This window comes from Schizosaccharomyces japonicus, assembly GCF_000149845.2.
Source record: "Schizosaccharomyces japonicus yFS275 unplaced genomic scaffold supercont5.1, whole genome shotgun sequence".
NCBI classification, from domain to species: Eukaryota; Fungi; Ascomycota; class Schizosaccharomycetes; order Schizosaccharomycetales; family Schizosaccharomycetaceae; genus Schizosaccharomyces; species Schizosaccharomyces japonicus.
In genome coordinates this window covers 2,544,293-2,562,464 of record NW_011627860.1, presented here as the reverse complement: position 1 = coordinate 2,562,464, position 18,172 = coordinate 2,544,293, and the positions used below count along the sequence as shown (strand labels likewise).

The 18,172-nt window shown below is 50.0% G+C and overlaps 10 protein-coding genes across 10 annotated transcripts; 5 read left to right on the top strand and 5 right to left on the bottom strand.

Annotated features, from left to right (window-relative positions):
- Positions 1–50: 50 nt before the first annotated feature.
- On the top strand, positions 51–1,752 carry SJAG_00838 (CBF/Mak21 family protein). The gene has a single exon (XM_002172068.2). The coding sequence runs from the start codon at positions 58–60 to the stop codon at positions 1,528–1,530; it is 1,473 nt and encodes a 490-aa protein (XP_002172104.2). The 5' UTR covers positions 51–57; the 3' UTR covers positions 1,531–1,752.
- On the bottom strand, positions 1,733–3,944 carry SJAG_00839 (glucose-6-phosphate isomerase). Its single transcript, XM_002172069.2, has one exon. The coding sequence runs from the start codon at positions 3,560–3,562 to the stop codon at positions 1,910–1,912; it is 1,653 nt and encodes a 550-aa protein (XP_002172105.1). The 5' UTR covers positions 3,563–3,944; the 3' UTR covers positions 1,733–1,909.
- SJAG_00840 (importin alpha) lies at positions 3,878–6,088 on the bottom strand. Its single transcript, XM_002172070.2, has one exon. It carries the CDS (start codon positions 5,989–5,991, stop codon positions 4,360–4,362), a length of 1,632 nt encoding a protein of 543 aa, XP_002172106.1. The 5' UTR covers positions 5,992–6,088; the 3' UTR covers positions 3,878–4,359.
- On the bottom strand, positions 6,023–8,161 carry SJAG_00841 (exoribonuclease Rex4). Its single transcript, XM_002172071.2, has 2 exons — positions 7,242–8,161; positions 6,023–7,125 (listed from the first exon to the last, which is right to left on the bottom strand). The coding sequence occupies exons 1-2, from the start codon at positions 7,269–7,271 to the stop codon at positions 6,319–6,321; spliced, it is 837 nt and encodes a 278-aa protein (XP_002172107.1). The 5' UTR covers positions 7,272–8,161; the 3' UTR covers positions 6,023–6,318.
- Positions 6,178–8,124, top strand: SJAG_05203 (mediator complex subunit Srb7; the record flags this gene model as incomplete). The annotated part of the gene is made up of 4 exons (XM_002172072.2): positions 6,178–7,469; positions 7,517–7,613; positions 7,747–7,776; positions 7,856–8,124. The coding sequence occupies exons 1-4, from the start codon at positions 7,428–7,430 to the stop codon at positions 8,122–8,124; spliced, it is 438 nt and encodes a 145-aa protein (XP_002172108.1). The 5' UTR covers positions 6,178–7,427.
- A 189-nt stretch (positions 8,162–8,350) lies between the features above and the next one.
- On the top strand, positions 8,351–8,685 carry SJAG_05204 (F0-ATPase subunit F; the record flags this gene model as incomplete). Its single annotated transcript, XM_002172073.1, has 2 exons — positions 8,351–8,395; positions 8,443–8,685. The coding sequence occupies 2 exons, from the start codon at positions 8,351–8,353 to the stop codon at positions 8,683–8,685; spliced, it is 288 nt and encodes a 95-aa protein (XP_002172109.1).
- Positions 8,686–9,116: 431 nt separating this feature from the next.
- Positions 9,117–12,467, top strand: SJAG_00843 (hypothetical protein). Its single transcript, XM_002172074.2, has one exon. It carries the CDS (start codon positions 9,128–9,130, stop codon positions 11,735–11,737), a length of 2,610 nt encoding a protein of 869 aa, XP_002172110.1. The 5' UTR covers positions 9,117–9,127; the 3' UTR covers positions 11,738–12,467.
- Positions 11,210–12,907, bottom strand: SJAG_00844 (ribosomal protein subunit L32). The gene has a single exon (XM_002172075.2). The coding sequence runs from the start codon at positions 12,774–12,776 to the stop codon at positions 12,435–12,437; it is 342 nt and encodes a 113-aa protein (XP_002172111.1). The 5' UTR covers positions 12,777–12,907; the 3' UTR covers positions 11,210–12,434.
- On the bottom strand, positions 12,844–15,843 carry SJAG_00845 (STE/STE20/PAKA protein kinase Shk1). Its single transcript, XM_002172076.2, has 4 exons — positions 13,857–15,843; positions 13,683–13,791; positions 13,357–13,626; positions 12,844–13,295 (listed from the first exon to the last, which is right to left on the bottom strand). Exons 1-4 carry the CDS (start codon positions 15,523–15,525, stop codon positions 13,256–13,258), a joined length of 2,088 nt encoding a protein of 695 aa, XP_002172112.2. The 5' UTR covers positions 15,526–15,843; the 3' UTR covers positions 12,844–13,255.
- A 178-nt stretch (positions 15,844–16,021) lies between these two features.
- SJAG_00846 (pig-T) lies at positions 16,022–17,647 on the top strand (the record flags this gene model as incomplete). The annotated part of the gene is made up of 1 exon (XM_002172077.1): positions 16,022–17,647. The coding sequence occupies one exon, from the start codon at positions 16,022–16,024 to the stop codon at positions 17,645–17,647; it is 1,626 nt and encodes a 541-aa protein (XP_002172113.1).
- Between the last annotated feature and the right edge of the window lie 525 nt (positions 17,648–18,172).

The window sequence follows — 18,172 nt, the reverse complement described above, 5'->3', positions numbered from 1 at the left end:
TTAACGATACACTCCGTGGCTCGCGTCTCAAAACCACCACGAAGCATTGACTCTGGCATGCTCACGAAGAGCCGCCCGTCCACCATGTCTGTTGCCTCCCTCGAAGCCGACATCTTCAAGTCGAAAAAAAATCTCAACAACATTGTTGAGTTGCTGCAGCTCGTTGATCTCTCGACTGGATCTCTCGAAACGGTTAACGAGGCTGCCGCTGCACTGTACCGAGTTTTCTCTCATTTCCTGCAAGATGGCACTCTTCGACGTGTGGACGGAGACGCTGCTAAGTCTGCTAAAGGCGCTGTGCGTGAATGGCTGAATGAAAATTTTAAGCTGTTCACAAGTCATATTTCTCAAGTGTTTGATGGTGAGGATGTTGACGAACTTCAGGTCTCCTTCCTCGCAATTTTACTTCGTCTTTCGAAGGCAGAGGGGTTGGACGGTCCCTTGCTGAACCAACTGTATTTCCGTGTGTGTTCTACACTTCTTTATGCAGAGAATTTGTCTGACGTTTGCGTCAACGACTTTGTCTCTAGTTACTTAATTCAGTACCGTGATCTGCGTTTCTTCTTCTACAAGAACGCATCCAAAATTGTTGCTGGAAGTCTCCAGGAGAAGCACGCAAAAAAAGAACGGATTGCTTACAATGCTCTTCGCATCGTATGCGCCATTCCTCAACCAGTCGTCGCCGGCGACGACTCTTCCAGCTGGGCTCCATGCCTGGCACAAAAAACGACAGATGATGCCTTGTTGAAGAAACAGTTTCAGGAAATGCTGATCCCAACGCTTCAGCTTCCGTTAACTGTACCCACTTTTAAGCGAATTCTGGCGGTTATGCACAAGCGTATCATTCCATTCTTGCCAAAGCCAACGTTGCTGATGGACTTTTTGACAGATGCCTACAATTCGCATCACACTGTCGCCTTGTTAGCATTGAACGGCTTGTTCACACTCATCTCGCAGTACAACTTGGATTACCCGCTCTTCTATCCCAAGCTGTATGCTCTGCTTGATCGGAACATTCTGTTCTCTCGCTCACGGTCACGCTTTTTCCGTCTGCTCGACTTGTTTTTGTCGTCAACTCATTTACCCGCAGCTCTTGTGGCTTCATTCATTAAACGTCTTTCGCGCCTGGCGTTGTCTGCTCCTCCAGGAGCCATTGCCATTATTGTGCCTTTCATTTATAACTTGCTGCAGCGTCACGCAACCTGTATGCAGATGATCCACAAGCCGGGAGACCTGCAAGATGACCCCTTTGACGAGGCTGCTGTTGACCCTATGCATACAGGTGCACTCGAATCCTCGCTGTGGGAGTTAGCTTCGTTGCAGACGCATTTCCATTCTAACATTGGTAGTCTTGCCTCCATCATGAGTCAACAGTTCACCAAGCCACGTTACGAGTTAGAGGATTTCTTTGACCATGGCTACCAGACTATGTGCTCGGCTGAACTGAAGCGGCCATTGAAGCGTGAACCGGCGTTTGAGTTTGAAGCGGTGTCTTTTGATGCCGGTTTGGAAGAAAGTTGGGAGTTTTAACGGATCAGTTTATGGGGCAAAGGGTTTATTTGCTCTTAGCCTCTCGGTATTTTTGTTTCATCAATGGATTCGGGTTTGTAAAGCATTAAAATAGACTTTTTAAGTAATAAATTGAGGTGGGGATCCGCAGATACCTAATTAATTTTAAGTTTAAAACGTTTACCTCGCTCGCTTAGCTTGGTCTCAATCGTAGTACCCTTTACAAATGAACCATCCTCAACGTGCAGTTAATGCGTTTGTGTCTATTGGCTGCATATCAGCTAGGAGTGTGAACAAAATTAAACAAGGGTCTAAATGCTCACGCTTGCATACATTTCTTGCCCAAATTAACGAGCAAAACAAACATGACGTTTCATAAAAGCCAATGGCCTTAGGCAGCTTAGAAGCCAGACTTGAACAAGTTGACCAAAGCGTTAGTGCTGGCATCGTGGTTGTCAACGGGGCCCTCAGTCTCGAGTTGCTTCAAGACGTTCTTGGCCAATTGCTTGCCAAGTTCGACACCGAATTGGTCGAAGGAGTTGATGTTCCAGATAGCACCCTCAGTGAAGGTAACCCATTCGTAGTAGGCAATCAAAGCACCCAAGGTGGCAGGAGAGATCTTCTTGGCAACAATGGAGGTGGTGGGGCGGTTACCAACGAAGGTCTTGTGAGGAACAAGGTCATCGGCAGCACCCTCAGCCTTAACCTCGGCAGGGGTCTTACCCAACATCAAAGCCTCAGTTTGAGCAACGAAGTTGGAGAAAAGCATGCGATGATGCTTGTTACCATCAATGGGGTTGTGGGACTCCAAAGGAATCAAGAAATCGGCGGGAATAAGCTTGGTACCTTGGTGAAGAAGTTGGAAGAAAGAGTGTTGAGAGTTGGTACCGGGCTCACCCCAGAGAATCTTACCAGTGGTGTAGTCAACCATGTCACCAGTGCGGGTGATGGCCTTACCGTTGGACTCCATGCTCAATTGTTGCAAGTAAGCAGGGAAACGGTGGAGGTATTGGTCGTAAGGAGCGACAAGTTGGGTTTGAGCACCGAAGAAGTCAGAGTACCAAACACTCAACAGACCGGCCAAAGCGGGAATGTTCTTCTCCAAGGGAGTCTCGCAGAAGTACTTGTCCATGGCGTGAGCACCAGAGAGGAAAGCCTCAAAGTTCTCGTAACCAATGTACAAGGCAACGCTCAAACCGATGGCACTCCAGACAGAGTAACGGCCACCGACCCAGTCGCTGAAGCCAAACATGTTCTTAGCGTCAATGCCGAACTTGACAACCTCAGTCTCGTTGGTAGAAAGAGCAACAAAGTGCTTGGCAATGTACTCGGGGTTGCCGGCCTTCTCAAGGAACCAAGACTTAGCAGAGTTGGCGTTGGTGCAGGTCTCAGCAGTGGTGAAGGTCTTGGAGGCGATGAGGAAAAGAGTGGTCTCGGGGTCGCACTTGCGAAGAGCCTCAGCCATGTGAGTACCGTCAATGTTGGAGACGAAGTGCATCTCCAAGTCGCGCTTGGCGTAAGGCTTCAAGGCCTCAGTGACCATAACGGGACCCAAGTCGGAACCACCAATACCGACGTTGACAATGGACTTGATAGCCTTGCCAGTGTAACCGGTCCAGGCACCGCTGCGAACGGCCTCGGAGAACTCCTTCATGTGAGCGAGGACGCTGCGAACACCGGGCATGACATCAACACCGTTGACACTCATGGGCTTGTCAGACAAGTTACGGAGGGCAGGGTGATAGACAGCACGGTCCTCAGTGAAGTTGATGTGCTCACCGGCAAAAAGAGCATCACGGAGCTTCTCAACGTTGGCCTCCTTGGCGAGGTCAACGAGCAACTTGATGGTCTCCTCAGTGACCAAGTTCTTGGAGAAATCGAAAAGGATAGGACCCTCCTCGGCAGCCAAACCCTCAAACTTAAGGGAGAACTTCTCAAAACGCTTGGGGTCTTGAGCGAACAAGTCCTTCAAAATAAGCTTGGAGCCAACGCTCTCGTGGTGGGCCTTAAGGGCCTTCCAGGCAGGCAGGGAAGAAGCAAGGTTAAAAGACATCGTTAAGGAATGTATGACTACGACGGCAACCGAATCTTTACGCACGAAACTCCCAAAAAGTATGTGCGGCTGTAAAAGGTAGGGTTAACGTTTCAGGTGTGTCCGAGGGGACGTGTCCTTTGTTTATATAGTCCGGGAAAATACCGTCACGTGACGAGGAGTAGGATTTTCCGACCGAACTTGCGTCATTATACTCCAACATGCACGTCAGGGTGCAGACGCGGAGAGTTGGTCGGACCTGCAGTTGGTGTGGGTGATGACGGTGGGTAACGGGACATAGAAAGGAAAGAACGGAAAAGAACACTAGCAGGCGGCGGACGGACCGTGAGCCGAGACGACAAAGACGAACAATCTGCATACTGCAGCCGCTGCATCCTCTAACGCTCGAAAGCTCTATGAAGTAATTTTTTAAACCTAATCTAGCATTCCCTAATGCAACATTCTATGAAGCAATTAATGTAGTGTAGACACCAACAGGCTGAGACGTGACCTGCAGGTTGTAGCTTCGTGGTATCCATATAGGCGTACGAATGTGTACAGGGTGAAAGAGTGCCTGCGAGCGTCATATACAACTGACGGTTGACAAATACGATACAATGTGTGTATGCATGCACACGTCCATTAACAGCTCACGCAAGTAACAGGGCCCAACCAACCATGCACCAAACTGCCAATGCAATTCTGGGCCCCAGCTCCGACGTCCAGCACAGCGACGAGACGAAGATACGGGGGAACAGAAAAAGATAAAGGTTGTTCAAGAACAATTAAGACTTAAAAGGAGTCGGGCTGTTGCTTGCTTACATGGCCATATCTTGAGACTCAAAGTTGAAGTTTGTCTGCTGTTGAGCAGCACCGGCACCACCAAATGAGAATGTGTTGCCTTGCGTCTCGGGAGCAAGTTCCTCAATGCCTTCTTCGTCACTGAAATACTTCTCAATGATGCCGAAGGCCTTGAGATAAATGTCGTTGTTGGCAGAGGTTTGAAGATCATTAATCTTGTCCATACCACCAGCTTCCTCGACATACACGGCGTAGCGGTTGATGTTGTCGCTGTCCATAGCACGGTCCATCTCGCCAATCTTGAGGATGTTCTCGACAGCATCCAAGGCAACTTGAATAATCTTGTTGTCGGCACCGCTGAGCATGTCACACAGAGGGCGGATGACACCCTGGTTGACGAGATAGCGAATCTGGTCCGGTTGACCAAGACCACCGGAGGTAGCGTTAGAAATGGCCCAACAGGCCTCCTTCTTCGTCTTATAGTCACCAAAGGAAAGGAGATGAACCAAGGGAGGAATGATGTTGGCATCAATAATAGCCTGGATTTGTTGAGTATTGCCGGCGGTGATGTTACTGATGGTCCAGCACGTCTCCTTGCGGATATTTTCCTTGGGGTGTCCCAAAAGACTACAGAAGGCGCTCAAAGCACCACAGTCAATGATTGTCTGAGTTTGGGCGTCAGTGCCGGTGACAATATTGCCGACAGAACGCAAGGCAGGTGTCTGCACAGCCGTGTTGGGGTGGCTAAGAAGCTCGACCAAACGGGGAGCGCAGCCAGCTTCAAGGATGGCACCAATCTTCTCATTGGTACCGTCGGAGAGGTAAGAGATGGCCCAACAGGCATCCACAACCACCTCAGCGTCGTCAGAGTACAGCAGCTTGCACAGGGTGGGCAAGGCAACCGAGATAACGGACCACTTAGGGCAGGGATTCTTGCCACGGCACAAGTTTGACAACGTCCACGTAGCATTACGCAACATGGAAGTGTCGTTAGCGCTGTGCTCCAAAATGTACAACAAGTGCTCGAGAGCTCCGTTGTTGAGCACGTAGTCACGGCAGGCGGACGAATCACCGGAAATGTTGCCCAAAGCCCAAACGACTTGCTCACGCACGTCCTTCTCAGGCGACGAAAGCAAATTTATGAAGCGGGGAACAGCGTTGGCGTCAACAACAACGCGCGTTTGCTCCGTTGTTCCACTGGCGATGTTTGTCAAGGCCCATGCAGCCTCAAATTGAAGCAAGCTGTGTTCGGATTCGAGGAATTGTACGAAGCGGTTCACGACACCGCAGCTGATCACCCGGTCGATGGGAGGGTTGCTTTCTTTCGAAAGATATTTTCTAAACTTGGTAACAGCGTCCAACTGCATCTCGATGTTGTCAGACATGACGGCGGCTGTCAGCCGAGGGAACTCATCGTCCATTTGTTGCTCCAGTTGACCCTTGAACTCCTCATCGCCAGAATCTTCCATGTCCGTGTTGATAATCGTGTTCAGGTTACGGCGCTTGTTCAAGCTCTCCTCACGTTTTTGCTTGCGGATCTCTACTTGCTGTTCCTCTCTCTGACGACGCAGCTCGTCAGCCTTAAAAACACCCTTGCCTTTAAAGCGGCTGCGTCTGTCTGACATGAATCTCGAGGCTCCAGAGTCCATTTTTTACGTCCGTCGTTTTTACAGAACCGAGGTATCTAAGTGGTAGTGGTAAAGTGCAGTGGGTTAAGTAGGTGAGTGGCCGAGGTGACACCACGGGATGACCGCGGAACTCAAATGGGGGAGGGGGCCAGTGGGGGGAACGGGGGTTACCGGAGCAGGGAAGAGGAGGGAGAGGGTATGGGAAAGTGAAAGTATAGGAGAACGACAGGAAGAAAGAAAGGAAGGTCGGCAGGCAGGCACCACCGGTGGCTTGAACGGAAAGGGTGTGTGGTTGAGGAGGTGGTTCTAGGAACCCTATGAGAAACAGCATGAGTTCTTACCCTCACCTTACTCTTTCGTGGCACGAGCTTGAAGTGCATGTTTCTTCAAAACATGCTCGTCCATCTCAGCCTTGACTCGTTTGTAGAGCTCCATGGTCGCCTGGGCATCTTGGACAGACGAATGTTGACCCGTCTGAATTTCCTTGCCCAGAAGCTGTTGAGTCAGTTTTTTCAAAGACGGTGTTCGGCCCTTAGCGAGCTTTCTATAACCGGGGAACTTGCTCGTGTCACGAATCATGCGACGAGGATGGGAAAGCAACAAGGCCTTAAGGTCATGGTGCACTGCGTGTCCCACAAGCACACGCCCATCCAAAATGTCTGCCACCGTTTTTTGAGCTTCTTCAAATGAAGGAGCGTCGCGTAGATGATGCGACTTGACACCACTAACCCATGTTCGCCAGTCGAGGACGCGTTCTTTTGGACGAACAAACGTATCGTAGACGACTCGGCCGTGATAGTTGACTATACTGACACGGGCGAGCACAGAGACGTCGTTTGCAACACCGACCATTTCACAATCCATAGCAATATACTTGCCAAGCTTGTCCATATTCACGGTCTTCACCAGACCGGAGGCATCGTCTCCATATGCAGCGATAATTTGGCTAGCAGACAGGTCATTGTCTTCCACGAACGACCTTAAATCGTTGGAGTCTTTTTTCTTTTCTGCATCAGCCAGCACGGCTGCTGCAATATCATGTTCTGAACTTTTGGAAGTGTCGGTACGACTCGCTTTCTTCGTCACGAAATTGGTTATTTTTGACTTGTTTTTCTTTTTTTCCACTCGTCCCTTCTTTGTGGACTTCAGCAGCGTCTACAACGCGTTAGTAACACAGGCGCCAGAAGCCGAATTGGCAGCAAGCAGGTGCACAGCAAACACAAAACAGTTCTCTGAGTTTTGTGCGGCTACAAGGGAAGTGCTCCACGTACCTTTTGCAGCTTTTCCCAGTTAGACGACATAGCGAGGCTGGCAGGTTACAGCGCGTTGCAGGAAAAGGAAGAGACGCGGGTGGGGGGAAGGCACGGCATGTGGGCTTTGGTGGGATATATGTGGGTGCCGTCTGGGGAACCGTCCACATCCAAGGTTTATTTACCGTGCGTGTGCTACGAACCGTCATGGCCTGTAAATGCACACAGTTGCAAGACACGATCGATGAGGTACGTTGACGGGGACGAACTAGCTTTTAACAACGGAAATTGCTCAGGTGACGACTCAATTTTACTCGTCCATCCATTACCTCAGCTCACATCACAACTTCGAGCCATTATGGCCAGGACAGACAGTTTTCTCAGACCCAAACGGTATGTGGCGGAGGCTACGTCGTCTGCGACAGTAGATTCTTGAAATAAGGTTTTGACGCGTGTGTGGTACGCGTGACACGTCCCTACGCGTTTGCATTTCGACGCGTCGATTGAGAACTAACAAATTGTTTAGTTCAACCACTGCCAGCAGAGGAACTTGCGTGTATGTGAATCCATATGGGCGTGTAATACGCGTCTTCTCTCCCATCGTCTCTTCCGTCGCTAACGTTCGCTCGATTCAGTCTCGCAACGAGACCTTGCTCATGACATTGTGCTCAAATTCCAGCAGATTGAGAAACTCATTACAGAGTTACCAGGCGTGTCCGTGTCGCCGGAGCAACAATATCAACAAGTGAAGGAGCTCCAAGAGAAAATCGACGAAAAACAAACCGAAGAGGAGCAATTGCGCAAAGAAAACGCCGTTCTGCAGCAACAATTGACGCGACGAATCGAAGCGCTGGACAGGCTGGTTTATGAGGTTCGCAAGCGCGAGACCCTACCAGCCCCGTAAGCAGCCCTCGTCGCAGTTCGTGCAGCACGAAGTGGTGCGTTAAGCACATTTAACGTGCTACAAAAGAGGTCACAATCATGGTTTACTGTAACTCAGTAATTCCCGGTGTTCTGGATAAAGGAGTCTTTAAAAGTCGCTAAAACACTCTACTGTATAACGTTGGATCTCACTATCGTCTGCAGTTGCTCCTTCTAACCTGTAGCCGTCTTTCCTCTCGCCCTCAGCAATGACGCCGTTCAAGTTTATTCCGCCGATTATTGCCAATTTCGAGGTACACAGCATCACCAATCCAACTCACGTAGTTGCTAACTCTCGCAGGCCGTCCGGAGGGATCCAAATGCGAAAACACTGAGCGAGCTGGGCCAATTCTACTCCAAACTGCCCAAGGGCCCTGCACCTGCTCCTACGTACAACTCGTTCATGGGCTGGTACTCCAACAAATACTTCGGAAAGAAGGCGAGTGGCAAGCCGGTGCTGCACCTGATTGCTGGCATTTTCTTGCTCTCCTACGCTTCCGAGTACTACTTTCACCTTCGTCACCACAGTGCACACGAGCACTAGCTCGTTCGACTGCAGTGGACTGCGTTATGCTATGAATGAAACGAATCTAACAGGGAACAGTTAGCGGGCATTACAGGCGTGTGCGAGCAGTGCGTAGAGCAACAAACCTCACTGTCGCCGTGCACCTCGCTAGTTCAGAAAAGCAAGCGCTTCGCACTGCTGTGCAGTGCGAAGCGCTACACTACTCCACCTAAAATCTCGTCAAACCGCATTATTCCCTCTTGCGCACACCATCAAACCTCTTTAAGCCAATTAACGAGCGGTAGCGCAATCGTACCACCACTAAACGCCTCGCTAGCTATTTCCTACTTTCGCCCCATGTGCTCTTATTGGCCCCCACAGCAGCTTAAACGCGCGTCCCATCACCGCTAACACTCCCTCCGCCATCACCCTCTAGGACATAACAAGTACGTGCTTGCACAGTAGCTAACCTCCTTACCTGATGGAGAGTTCCTCGAAACATGTACAAGCTGATGCGACGGTTCAACCAGCTGGAGAATCCAACCAGGCGGATCCTCTGAAGTTCATTTTTCGGAAGCCTAAAATTAAACCGTCGTCCATAAACAAGACGTATCTTAGTAAGGCACAAGGAACGCAGCCTGCGAAGCTTTCCTCCACAAAAGTAAATGGGGGGACCGCGTCGGTCGCGAAGACAGAGCCTTCGTCGGCGACTACAACTATCACGACCGGTAATAGTAAGGTGCGACTGTCAATTAAACTTTCTTCGTCTGCCTCTTCTGCCGCTAGCAACGCGTCGTCACGGTCCAATGGCACACAAACAGCATGGACACATCGTGTTGACTCTTCCACGTCCCTCCAGTCCGGTCACAGTGGCTCCGCCGCCGCTGAGAAGCCCAAAAACGCGTCTGAACCACTTGCTGCGGCAGACGAAAACGCGTCAACACCTTTGTTTGCTGCTGCCGCAGCGTCCTCTGTCAGTCATCGGAACTCGGTGTCGACACCGGCTACGACGTTGTCATCTACAAACTCGGTTCAATCCATGGACAGTGAATCTGCCGTCAGGGTTCTGCGAAACACACTGCCACCAAAACCTATTGACGTGGCCGCAGCATCTGCCGTGTCTTCGCGGGCACAGTCTCCTCATTCAGCAAACTTCCGTGAAGTTTCACCCAGTCGGCTCCCTTCGCCAACCAAGTCGCGTCGAACGTCTCACGTGTCGGAAGGAAAGTGGGATGAAATTGACGATGATGACGATGACGACTGGGGTAGTACAATAGAGTTTGAGGATGGAACAACGGTAGTCATTGATGCTAAGACGCACAAATACCAACCAGTACACATCCCGCCAAATCTGGTCAGTGTTGCTGCTCAAACAGAAACGGCGGTTGCCGCAGCAGCGGCTGCAGCCGCTGCTGCTGCAGAAACCAGTCCAGCTGCTAGAGCAGTTGAAGCGAAAGCTACTCTATTTGAAGCGTCGCGAACTTCCAGCAACTCTTCTCTCGCTACCGAGGCTGCGAAAACTGACTCTACTACCACATCTCATTCTACGATTCTTCGTCTCAATTCTGGTGCTCCTCCGGCACCTGTAGACGCCTCAACCTCCGAGCAGCCCAGACCCGCTGCTTGGTCTCGCCCGGCATGGCGACGGGACTCGTTAAATGAACATCAACAACAAATGTATCATCAACAACGTCCTCCCACTAATCAGCAATACCCGCCGTCCCAGCATTCACAACACGCAACTCATAAGAATGCCCCGAGAGCCCAGGAACCTATGGATAAGTCCAACGCGGCTTTTCCTCCCTCCACACATAATGAACCTGTTTCTCGTGCCTCCCGTCGGTCTTCTGTTTCTACAACTGTTTCTCAGCGTTCCGCTCGTTCTGTTTCTCGTAATCGGCCCCCGGCTCCCACTGAACAGGAGCCAGCTATCGAAGAGTTGTTAGAGGAGCAGCACAAAATTATGGAAGAGGCTCGTCAGAAGGCCATTGAGCGGCGTAAACGAGAGGAGGAAGAATTGAGAAAGTCGCGGGAGCGTGCTTTGAGAAAGGCAGAAGAATTAAGCAAATCTCTCGCCGCTAAGTCCTCTGCAAGTAAGCCTGCCGCTGCGGCTCCTGTCACAACGCAGACAGCAGCAAACGACTACACACCCGCTTCTCCTGAGCGGGAAGATATTAAACCTCCTGCTGCCGATGAAACTCAAACCCAGATCGCTACTGGCGATGACGCTTCTCCCAGAAGTGCAGAGCCTGTTCCCGCTTCTAATGTACCTGCGCCTGCAACCCCCGTTACTGGTGACCTTTCCTGGCGCGCGACTTGTCGTCCCGTAAAGGCTAAAAAGTCAGTACCCATACATAATACTCACACGGTTGAGGAGCCTGAACAAGCAGTCCCGAATGTATCCACTACTCGTGAGATGCCTGCTAATCCACCCACCAGCAGACACACAAAGTCTCGTAGTATTGATGAGGTTATTTTGAGCATTAAGGACGTTATTTTGGACAACAATGCTTATAAGCAGCGTTCAACGCCTATGGTTCCACCACCCATTAACACGGCGCCCTCCATTTCTAACGGCAACGTCTTCGAGTCGCCCGGTGTCATGGCTTCGACTCCTACAAGTCGAGCTCGCGTTGCTTCAACTACGCCTACCGTTAGCTTCCCCATACTTCCTCATGCTCCCGCTGTGCCTACGATCAGCACTTCTGTTCCTGCAACAGCGACTTCGTCCGCGGCGATGCCTTTGACATCTCCGTCAACGACTAACTATTCTCGAAAGGCGTGGTTGCAGCGTCACCGTCAAGAGGGAAACATTCGCGTTTTTCTCCCCAAGGTGCCGCCCTTCCACGCTGTCGTTGACTACAACAAAAATGGTACCGCCATAGAAGGCGAAATCTTGCGCATCGATGAAGCTAAGTATTCGTCGAAACAACAACGCAGCCGCCCTGCCTCCATCACTGTGTCTTTGCCAGGCACAAAAATGTACCACGTTGTTAAGTGTTTCGCTACGAGCACTTGCAACGGAGTCCAGACTGTCCGTGAGGACCATGTTCGCCGGGAGCGTATGAACGCTGAATCCTGGAGATCCTGAGTTCTGTCGCTACCACTTTCGCTCATGGCATCACATCCCCACACTCGAAGATTCTTGCATGTTCGGCTTTTCACATCCATGCTTGGACGTACTAACCCGTTTGTCTGCTAACTATCTGCTAATTTGCATTTGGGTCATCCTCGCAGGAGCTGTCTGCTTTGCAGCACGGTTTAGCACACGTTTCGTTGGCTGTCATCTTCTGCCATTTATTTACTTTTTTTACTACTAATTATCCGTGTTGGTTAAACCGTACTTCAGCAGTCAACAAAACGACTACAGCATTATGGGACCTCTTGGGTTCCGAAGCTGTATACTGAGTGCAGCCATCCATGACGACGAGAAAGACACTGAAACAAAGCAGTACGTTGTTTTACCCGGTGTCCTTTTTCCTTTCGTTGCATCGGCTACCGCTGTTCTTGGTCGGATTGTTCTTTATCTTGTTTCTTTCAATTCCTCTTACACATACCCTCTTTTACTTTTAACTTCGTCTGTCCTTACTGCGGTAGTCGGCTTTCACGTTTTATTCCTTCTTTATGTTGTCTTCACGGTGTAATGTATGATTAAATGCTTCTAACTTCATAACGATCAATCTTCACTTAAATATTACCTGATATTTACCCTCTTCTTATATGAGCTCTGGGCTCCGCATAGAGAACATAATCCAGCTGAAAGTTGTGTTGGAAAACACACGTTCCGTTCATTTATTAATTACATCGCATGAGTTTCTCCATTCCTTTCGTAAATTCTTGTAGCACATGGGACAAAGGTTGTGTGCGAGTTTGTACCCTCCACAAATCGGACAGCGATTAATATTTGTTTTGTTCACTAGTGCCTTTCCCGCGAGCTGTCTCATACGCTTTCGGCTGTAAGACTTTCTCTTTTTTGGCGCAGCTAATAAAATGCTATCATGATCAATCCAATGAAGGTCTGTTAGGAATTTTGGAAGAAGTATTCGAATTGAAGGTAGTTGTAAAAATGAAAGTTTTGAAGACAAATTCTTAAACAAAGAACCCGAGCTTAACCGGGCGATTGAGGACATAACGAGGACAAGGACTTGTCAACGACGTCCACCACGTCAGCGATAGTACCAAGTACCGCTAGACTTGATGGGGGTGTTTTTGGTGGTGAGGTTTTGGTGTAGTATTAACGGGGGTACAAAGCTAACAACAACACCAACGAGTTAGCGAACAGGGATAGGGGGTAGCCCCCTCCCCCAGTCTTCTTTCCCAAGTCTTCGCAGTCTGGCGCTGCTAAAGGCTAACAAAGGGCGTGCAGCCATTCCCATGTTAATTACAATACTGCATCTATATATAAGAGATTGCGAAATGGTAGTGTTCATTTGTGTACAGAGTAGCGGTTTGGCATTACACGAAGTAATAAATAGGCTGAAAAGGTTTTCATATACCATCATTAGAATTGGTCAACAAAAAGGCATGTTCACTCGTCTTGGGAAAGCTATATTTTGTGTATGAGAAAAATGAATACCACAATTCACATATATTCAACACAAACAAAAGCTTAACTGAGACTGCTTGGCTTTTGAATCGATTTGATCAGGCTAAAGAGAAGAAATGTTAGTAAAGAAGAATTAACAACAAGCGTGTGAAGACTGTACTTACGGAGAAAGGGAGGACAGTGAAACGGCTTTTTTAAGGAAAGGATGGCGCAGAAGATCAGCGGCACTAGGACGCTTGTCAGGATTGACGTTAAGGGATAAAGACAAAAAATCGTGAAAGACAGGGCTAAGACGTTCTGGATGACTCAGCTTGGGAGTGCCATTTGTAGCAATAAGGTACAGGGCGCGGAGAGGGTTCTCATTCAGGTAAGGCGGCTCGCCCTCAACCATCTCGATAGCCATAATACCCAAACTCCAAATATCGACCTTGAAACTGCGAAAATAGTTAGTAAAAAAGGATTGTCCGCACAGCAACATGCTGATACATACCCATATTCCTTACGAGTAACAACCTCGGGTGCCATCCAGTAAGGCGTACCAACCATAGTCGTACGCTTGGCAACCTCTCCATTAATCTGGGCACAGAAACCAAAATCAGCTGCAACAAGTTAGCAACATCGTTTTTAATGTCGTGACATATAAATGCCTTTGTATAGAACTTACTCAGTTTAACATCACCCTGCAGAGAAAGCAGCACATTATCGGACTTAATGTCACGATGAATGACACCGTTAGAGTGCAAATGCTGCAGACCCTCAAGAGTCTCACGGCAGATAGCAGCAATTTGACCCTCGGAAAGGGTGTTGCTGGTAACAACTTCTGTGAGACTGCCACCGCGCATATATTCCATGACCATCCAAAGCTCGCCCTTGTAGAAGAACGTGTCAATGAAGTTGACAATGTTCTTGTGGCGGTTGGAGCGCATCACGAGAATTTCATTGACAATGAACTCCTTCTTGGGCTGCTGGCTAATATTCATTTTTTTAATAGCCACAGACAAGTTAGTTCCGACTTGTCGAGCGGAGTACACATCACCGGAAGCACCTTGTCCAACCTTGACAAAGCTGCGGTAAAGAAGCGTGGGGTTCTTGGGATTGCAGATGCTCTGCAACTTATTGAGGACGAAAGCATCGTTAGCACCACGGTGCTGGGAGCGCTTCCGCTGCTTTCCGGGAGAAGGAGGAGCGGCAGAATCAGCAGCCGTAGCACCAGTCTTGTGCTGATGGTGATGAGTGTGATGATGGTGGTGGGAAGAGTCCGAAGCAGCCGCTGACGAGGCCTTCGTCGCCATATCTGCACTCGTGTGTCCGTGTTGCTTACCGGACCATGAGTGCGTCGACGGAGCACCTTGCGAGTGCTTCGGAGAAGACTTGGTAGAAGCCTTTGCAGGGTATGCATTATGGTCCACGAGAACGGGCGAATGACTACGCAAGCTGGGTTCACGTGGCGTTTGCGACGCAAACGGGGTGGGAGAAGGAGAATGCATCCGACTGCTCATGGATCCGGGCTTCGGAGGAGCCGGAGCGGGACGCGAGGGCTGCAACTGCATCGCTGTGTTAAAGCGAGAAGATATGTTGTTTTCCTCGTTCGACGACAAATGATGGTTCGAAGACGCCGACGCAGAGCGAGACATCGTCGGCGTCGGCGAACCTGAGTGCAGGGAGGACACACCGTTGGGGCTGCTGTCGCCGTCCTGCGCGTTCTGGCAGTCGGTGTAGAAAGCCATAGCATCCAACACAGCTTGTGGATGCTGAACCTGCTCAGACTTGGTGATGCCGCTACTGCTTAACAGGGACTGCCACTCTCTGGGCAGGCCAGTGAATTCGCCGGTTTCGTAGTTGAAACCAACGTGCGTAACATGCTTGGGGTCGAATGGTGAGGAGATAATTGTGCCGGATTTACGCTGTGACGAGGCAGAACTGTGTCCGCTGAGCAAAGAGCTCATGCTCGACACAAAGCTACCAAACGCTGTCTTCTTCGGACTCTTCTCTTCCATGTGGGAAGAGTGGTAGTCGCTGTTCTGCGAGCTAGTAGAGAGTGTCTTACGCATCGAGCTAATACTATTCTTCCGAGCACCGGGCACACGAGAAGAGTTCGCTGTCACCTGAAACACTGGCAATGCTGCCGACGATGCACTGCTTCCACTCGAAAGCGTACGTGTAGTCGCAGTCGGAGGCTTGGGAGCAGTACGAGTGGGATGTAGATCGTAGTATCGCTCATCAAAGCCCAAAGGAACGATGGGAGACCGTGAAACCGACCGTACACTACCGTAATCTTCGTTTTTCTTCGATGAAGAAGGAATGTTCGTGTAAGAAGGATCTCTGTACTGCATCTTGAAGACTAAAAGCCTGTTTTTCTACCCAAATTGCCAATAAGAAACAAGCAAACAACGCTTTCTCTAGACATGCGTTTGGAACGCGCCAGAACAAACCAATTGTCAGCGTACAGTGCACAGAACCCGAAAAGTGCTTTACAAAGAGACAACAGAAACGACCAGTGGTGGAAGGACTGCGGCAGTGCCAGGGAAAACGGTGTTTGTATACAGTTCACCGAATTCTTGCGTGTGGACGCAGTGGTATGTACTTAGCAGGAAGCAATATCTAGGTTGGGCCCTATATCCTATCGTGTGGTGTAGCCCCCCGCGCCGCTGGAACCCTCCTGGGACAAGGTTCAGGGGGTAACCTAGGTTACATGGTGGTGAGTTAGGTTATGTGTGTATAACCTAGGTTAGAGTTCATTCTTACCCCGGTCGCACTTCAAGCCTAAACAAACCGCATTAGAGCTGGCAGCTGCGTTTGCATGCGTGATTACACAGAATATCGTTCTGGATGAAGTTCTTTGCTGCTCTGCTTTTGTGTGTACGCGTCTGCTGGGGTTTTGTTCGCGAGAATTATGGAGAATTGCTGACGGTGAAACCGTTGACGAGTAAACATGTTCTTTCGACCTTCGAATTCACGATAGATGTCAACGATCTTCACGACTCAAGCACGGATGACTTCTTTGATCCGGGATACACGATCGTGCCGTTGCAGATTGCACGCTTGATCAAGGAAAACCAGGTCGCAGAAATGCATCTGCGTTTTACACGGGGTCGATGGGACGTGGAGCTCTGGGGTGAGATTCCCAAGCAAGGATTGAGTTCTGGAGGCACTGGGCTAGAGTTGTGGTCGTACATGCCAGTCGAACGTGACAATCTGCATTGGTACCAATTGACAAACCAATTGTCCGGCATCTTCTGTGCGTCCTTGGACACGATTGACAGCACAAACACATATCAACCGCGGCTTCCTCTACAGGCAAAGGTGTCTCAGCCAAACCATGCCTTTTACTTTGCCGCATTGCCGCAAGAAAGCGTGTGTACAGAAAACTTGACGCCCTTTCTCAAGCTGCTCCCATGCAAGACGAAGTCTGGCATTGCCTCTCTCATCAATCAGCACTTGCTCTTCGACACCAATTGGCACTCGTTGTCTCTCGACATCCTCCCATCAAACGAGGGTGAACGCACTGACGGTGCCAATGTCATTACGAGCACACAAATTGTCATCACCATCCAAGCCGTTCACGACGTCGAGCGTCGTTTGCGACGCCCAGACAAGTCGGTCTTCTACCCGCCCGAAGAAGAATGCGAGCATTACGACGACAATGGCGACCGCGACGGCGAACATGGAAAAGATCCGCTGACCTGTTTGAAAGCCATTCGGAGCCCCTTCGCCGTCCACTTCTACGACTTTTTCGGCATGCCGCCAAAGCCGAGTTGTCCGCTGTCGACGAACGAGCACGATGTGCTCGTCGTCGGCGCCGACAAACAGTCTGAGGCATGGTACCGGCTGTCTGATGGACGTCTGCAGGACGATGTGGTTTTCACTACATTACAGCAGCGGCACCCCGACCTTGTTCGAGCTGACTATGCGCTGACAAACTACGGCAATCACTGGAGCGGCATCTCGCTCATGCTCACAAATCCCCAACCCAAGAACTACACGGCTACGGCAATGAGCCAGCTGCCCTGGTTTGCGCATTCGTATTTGCACACGCTCCAGGTGCGGGTCAACGATACATTGCTGCCCAAGGAAGACGTGCTGTGCCAGATCGCATATCGTCCCTTCAAGGACCGCGTCCATAATTCCTTTCTCGAGCTCCAATTCCTCCTTCCGGCATTCACCAGCGTCAAAATCATCACCGACTTCGAAAAATCGCCTATCAAGCTACACGAATACCCACCCGACGCCAATCGAGGTTTCGATATTCCACCCGCTATAATCTCCATCTACGACAACACAACGCTCCATTCCACACTCCGTACAACCTCGCTCCTGTTATCTCTTCCGACCCCCGACTTCAGTATGCCGTACAATGTCATTATCCTCACCAGCACGGTAATGGCCCTTACCTTTGGCAGCATCTTCAACCTTCTAGTACGCAGATTCGTTCCGCTTACGCACGACAAAACGTAGCCTTCCCCTGTCTTACGGAACCCATGCTCTAACTCTTCCCTGCCGATTACTTCAGGATCAGGCGATTTCGTCACGGTCCGACTCATCTCTCCACTTTAGGCATACGAGCGCACGATGTGATTATCCGGCATAAATCAGAACCGCTAGCGGTGGTTGTGGACCTAAGCACTTCACTGGACGAACAATTACTGTTCTGTTTCAATTGAATATTGGGCCGCTGCTGAGAAATTGTTTTCTCGTCGAAAAGCTATATTTGGCCCTACTGTCACCATTGTACGAGCTGGTCGCGTGGGGGTTGAGTGGAAACTGTATGACCGTATTGCTAACACGAGAAGACTTGTAAATCTGTAGTATTTCCGCGTATTCGACCAGTCGCCGGTGTCGAATTGTTCTAGTGTGGGTTCTGGGAGGAATTGGTACTCATTCTCCCCTCTATACGGACTCTGCTTCTGTGTACTCCTGTGTTCATTCGTGGCATGTACAACGTGCCTGTCGGCGGATATTTGAGTCTTTATTGATCATCGC

Coding starts and splice junctions, on each gene's coding strand:
- SJAG_00838 (XM_002172068.2), top strand. CDS start 58: ATGCTCACGAAGAGCCGCCCGTCCACCATGTCTGTTGCCTCCCTCGAA.
- SJAG_00839 (XM_002172069.2), bottom strand. CDS start 3,562: ATGTCTTTTAACCTTGCTTCTTCCCTGCCTGCCTGGAAGGCCCTTAAG.
- SJAG_00840 (XM_002172070.2), bottom strand. CDS start 5,991: ATGGACTCTGGAGCCTCGAGATTCATGTCAGACAGACGCAGCCGCTTT.
- SJAG_00841 (XM_002172071.2), bottom strand. CDS start 7,271: ATGTCGTCTAACTGGGAAAAGCTGCAAAAG. Junction 7,126..7,241: donor ACTGGGAAAAGCTGCAAAAG/GTACGTGGAGCA, acceptor AACGCGTTGTAG/ACGCTGCTGAAGTCCACAAA.
- SJAG_00843 (XM_002172074.2), top strand. CDS start 9,128: ATGGAGAGTTCCTCGAAACATGTACAAGCTGATGCGACGGTTCAACCA.
- SJAG_00844 (XM_002172075.2), bottom strand. CDS start 12,776: ATGTCCTCAATCGCCCGGTTAAGCTCGGGTTCTTTGTTTAAGAATTTG.
- SJAG_00845 (XM_002172076.2), bottom strand. CDS start 15,525: ATGCAGTACAGAGATCCTTCTTACACGAACATTCCTTCTTCATCGAAG. Junction 13,792..13,856: donor GCAGGGTGATGTTAAACTGA/GTAAGTTCTATA, acceptor AACTTGTTGCAG/CTGATTTTGGTTTCTGTGCC. Junction 13,296..13,356: donor TCACTGTCCTCCCTTTCTCC/GTAAGTACAGTC, acceptor TCTTCTCTTTAG/CCTGATCAAATCGATTCAAA.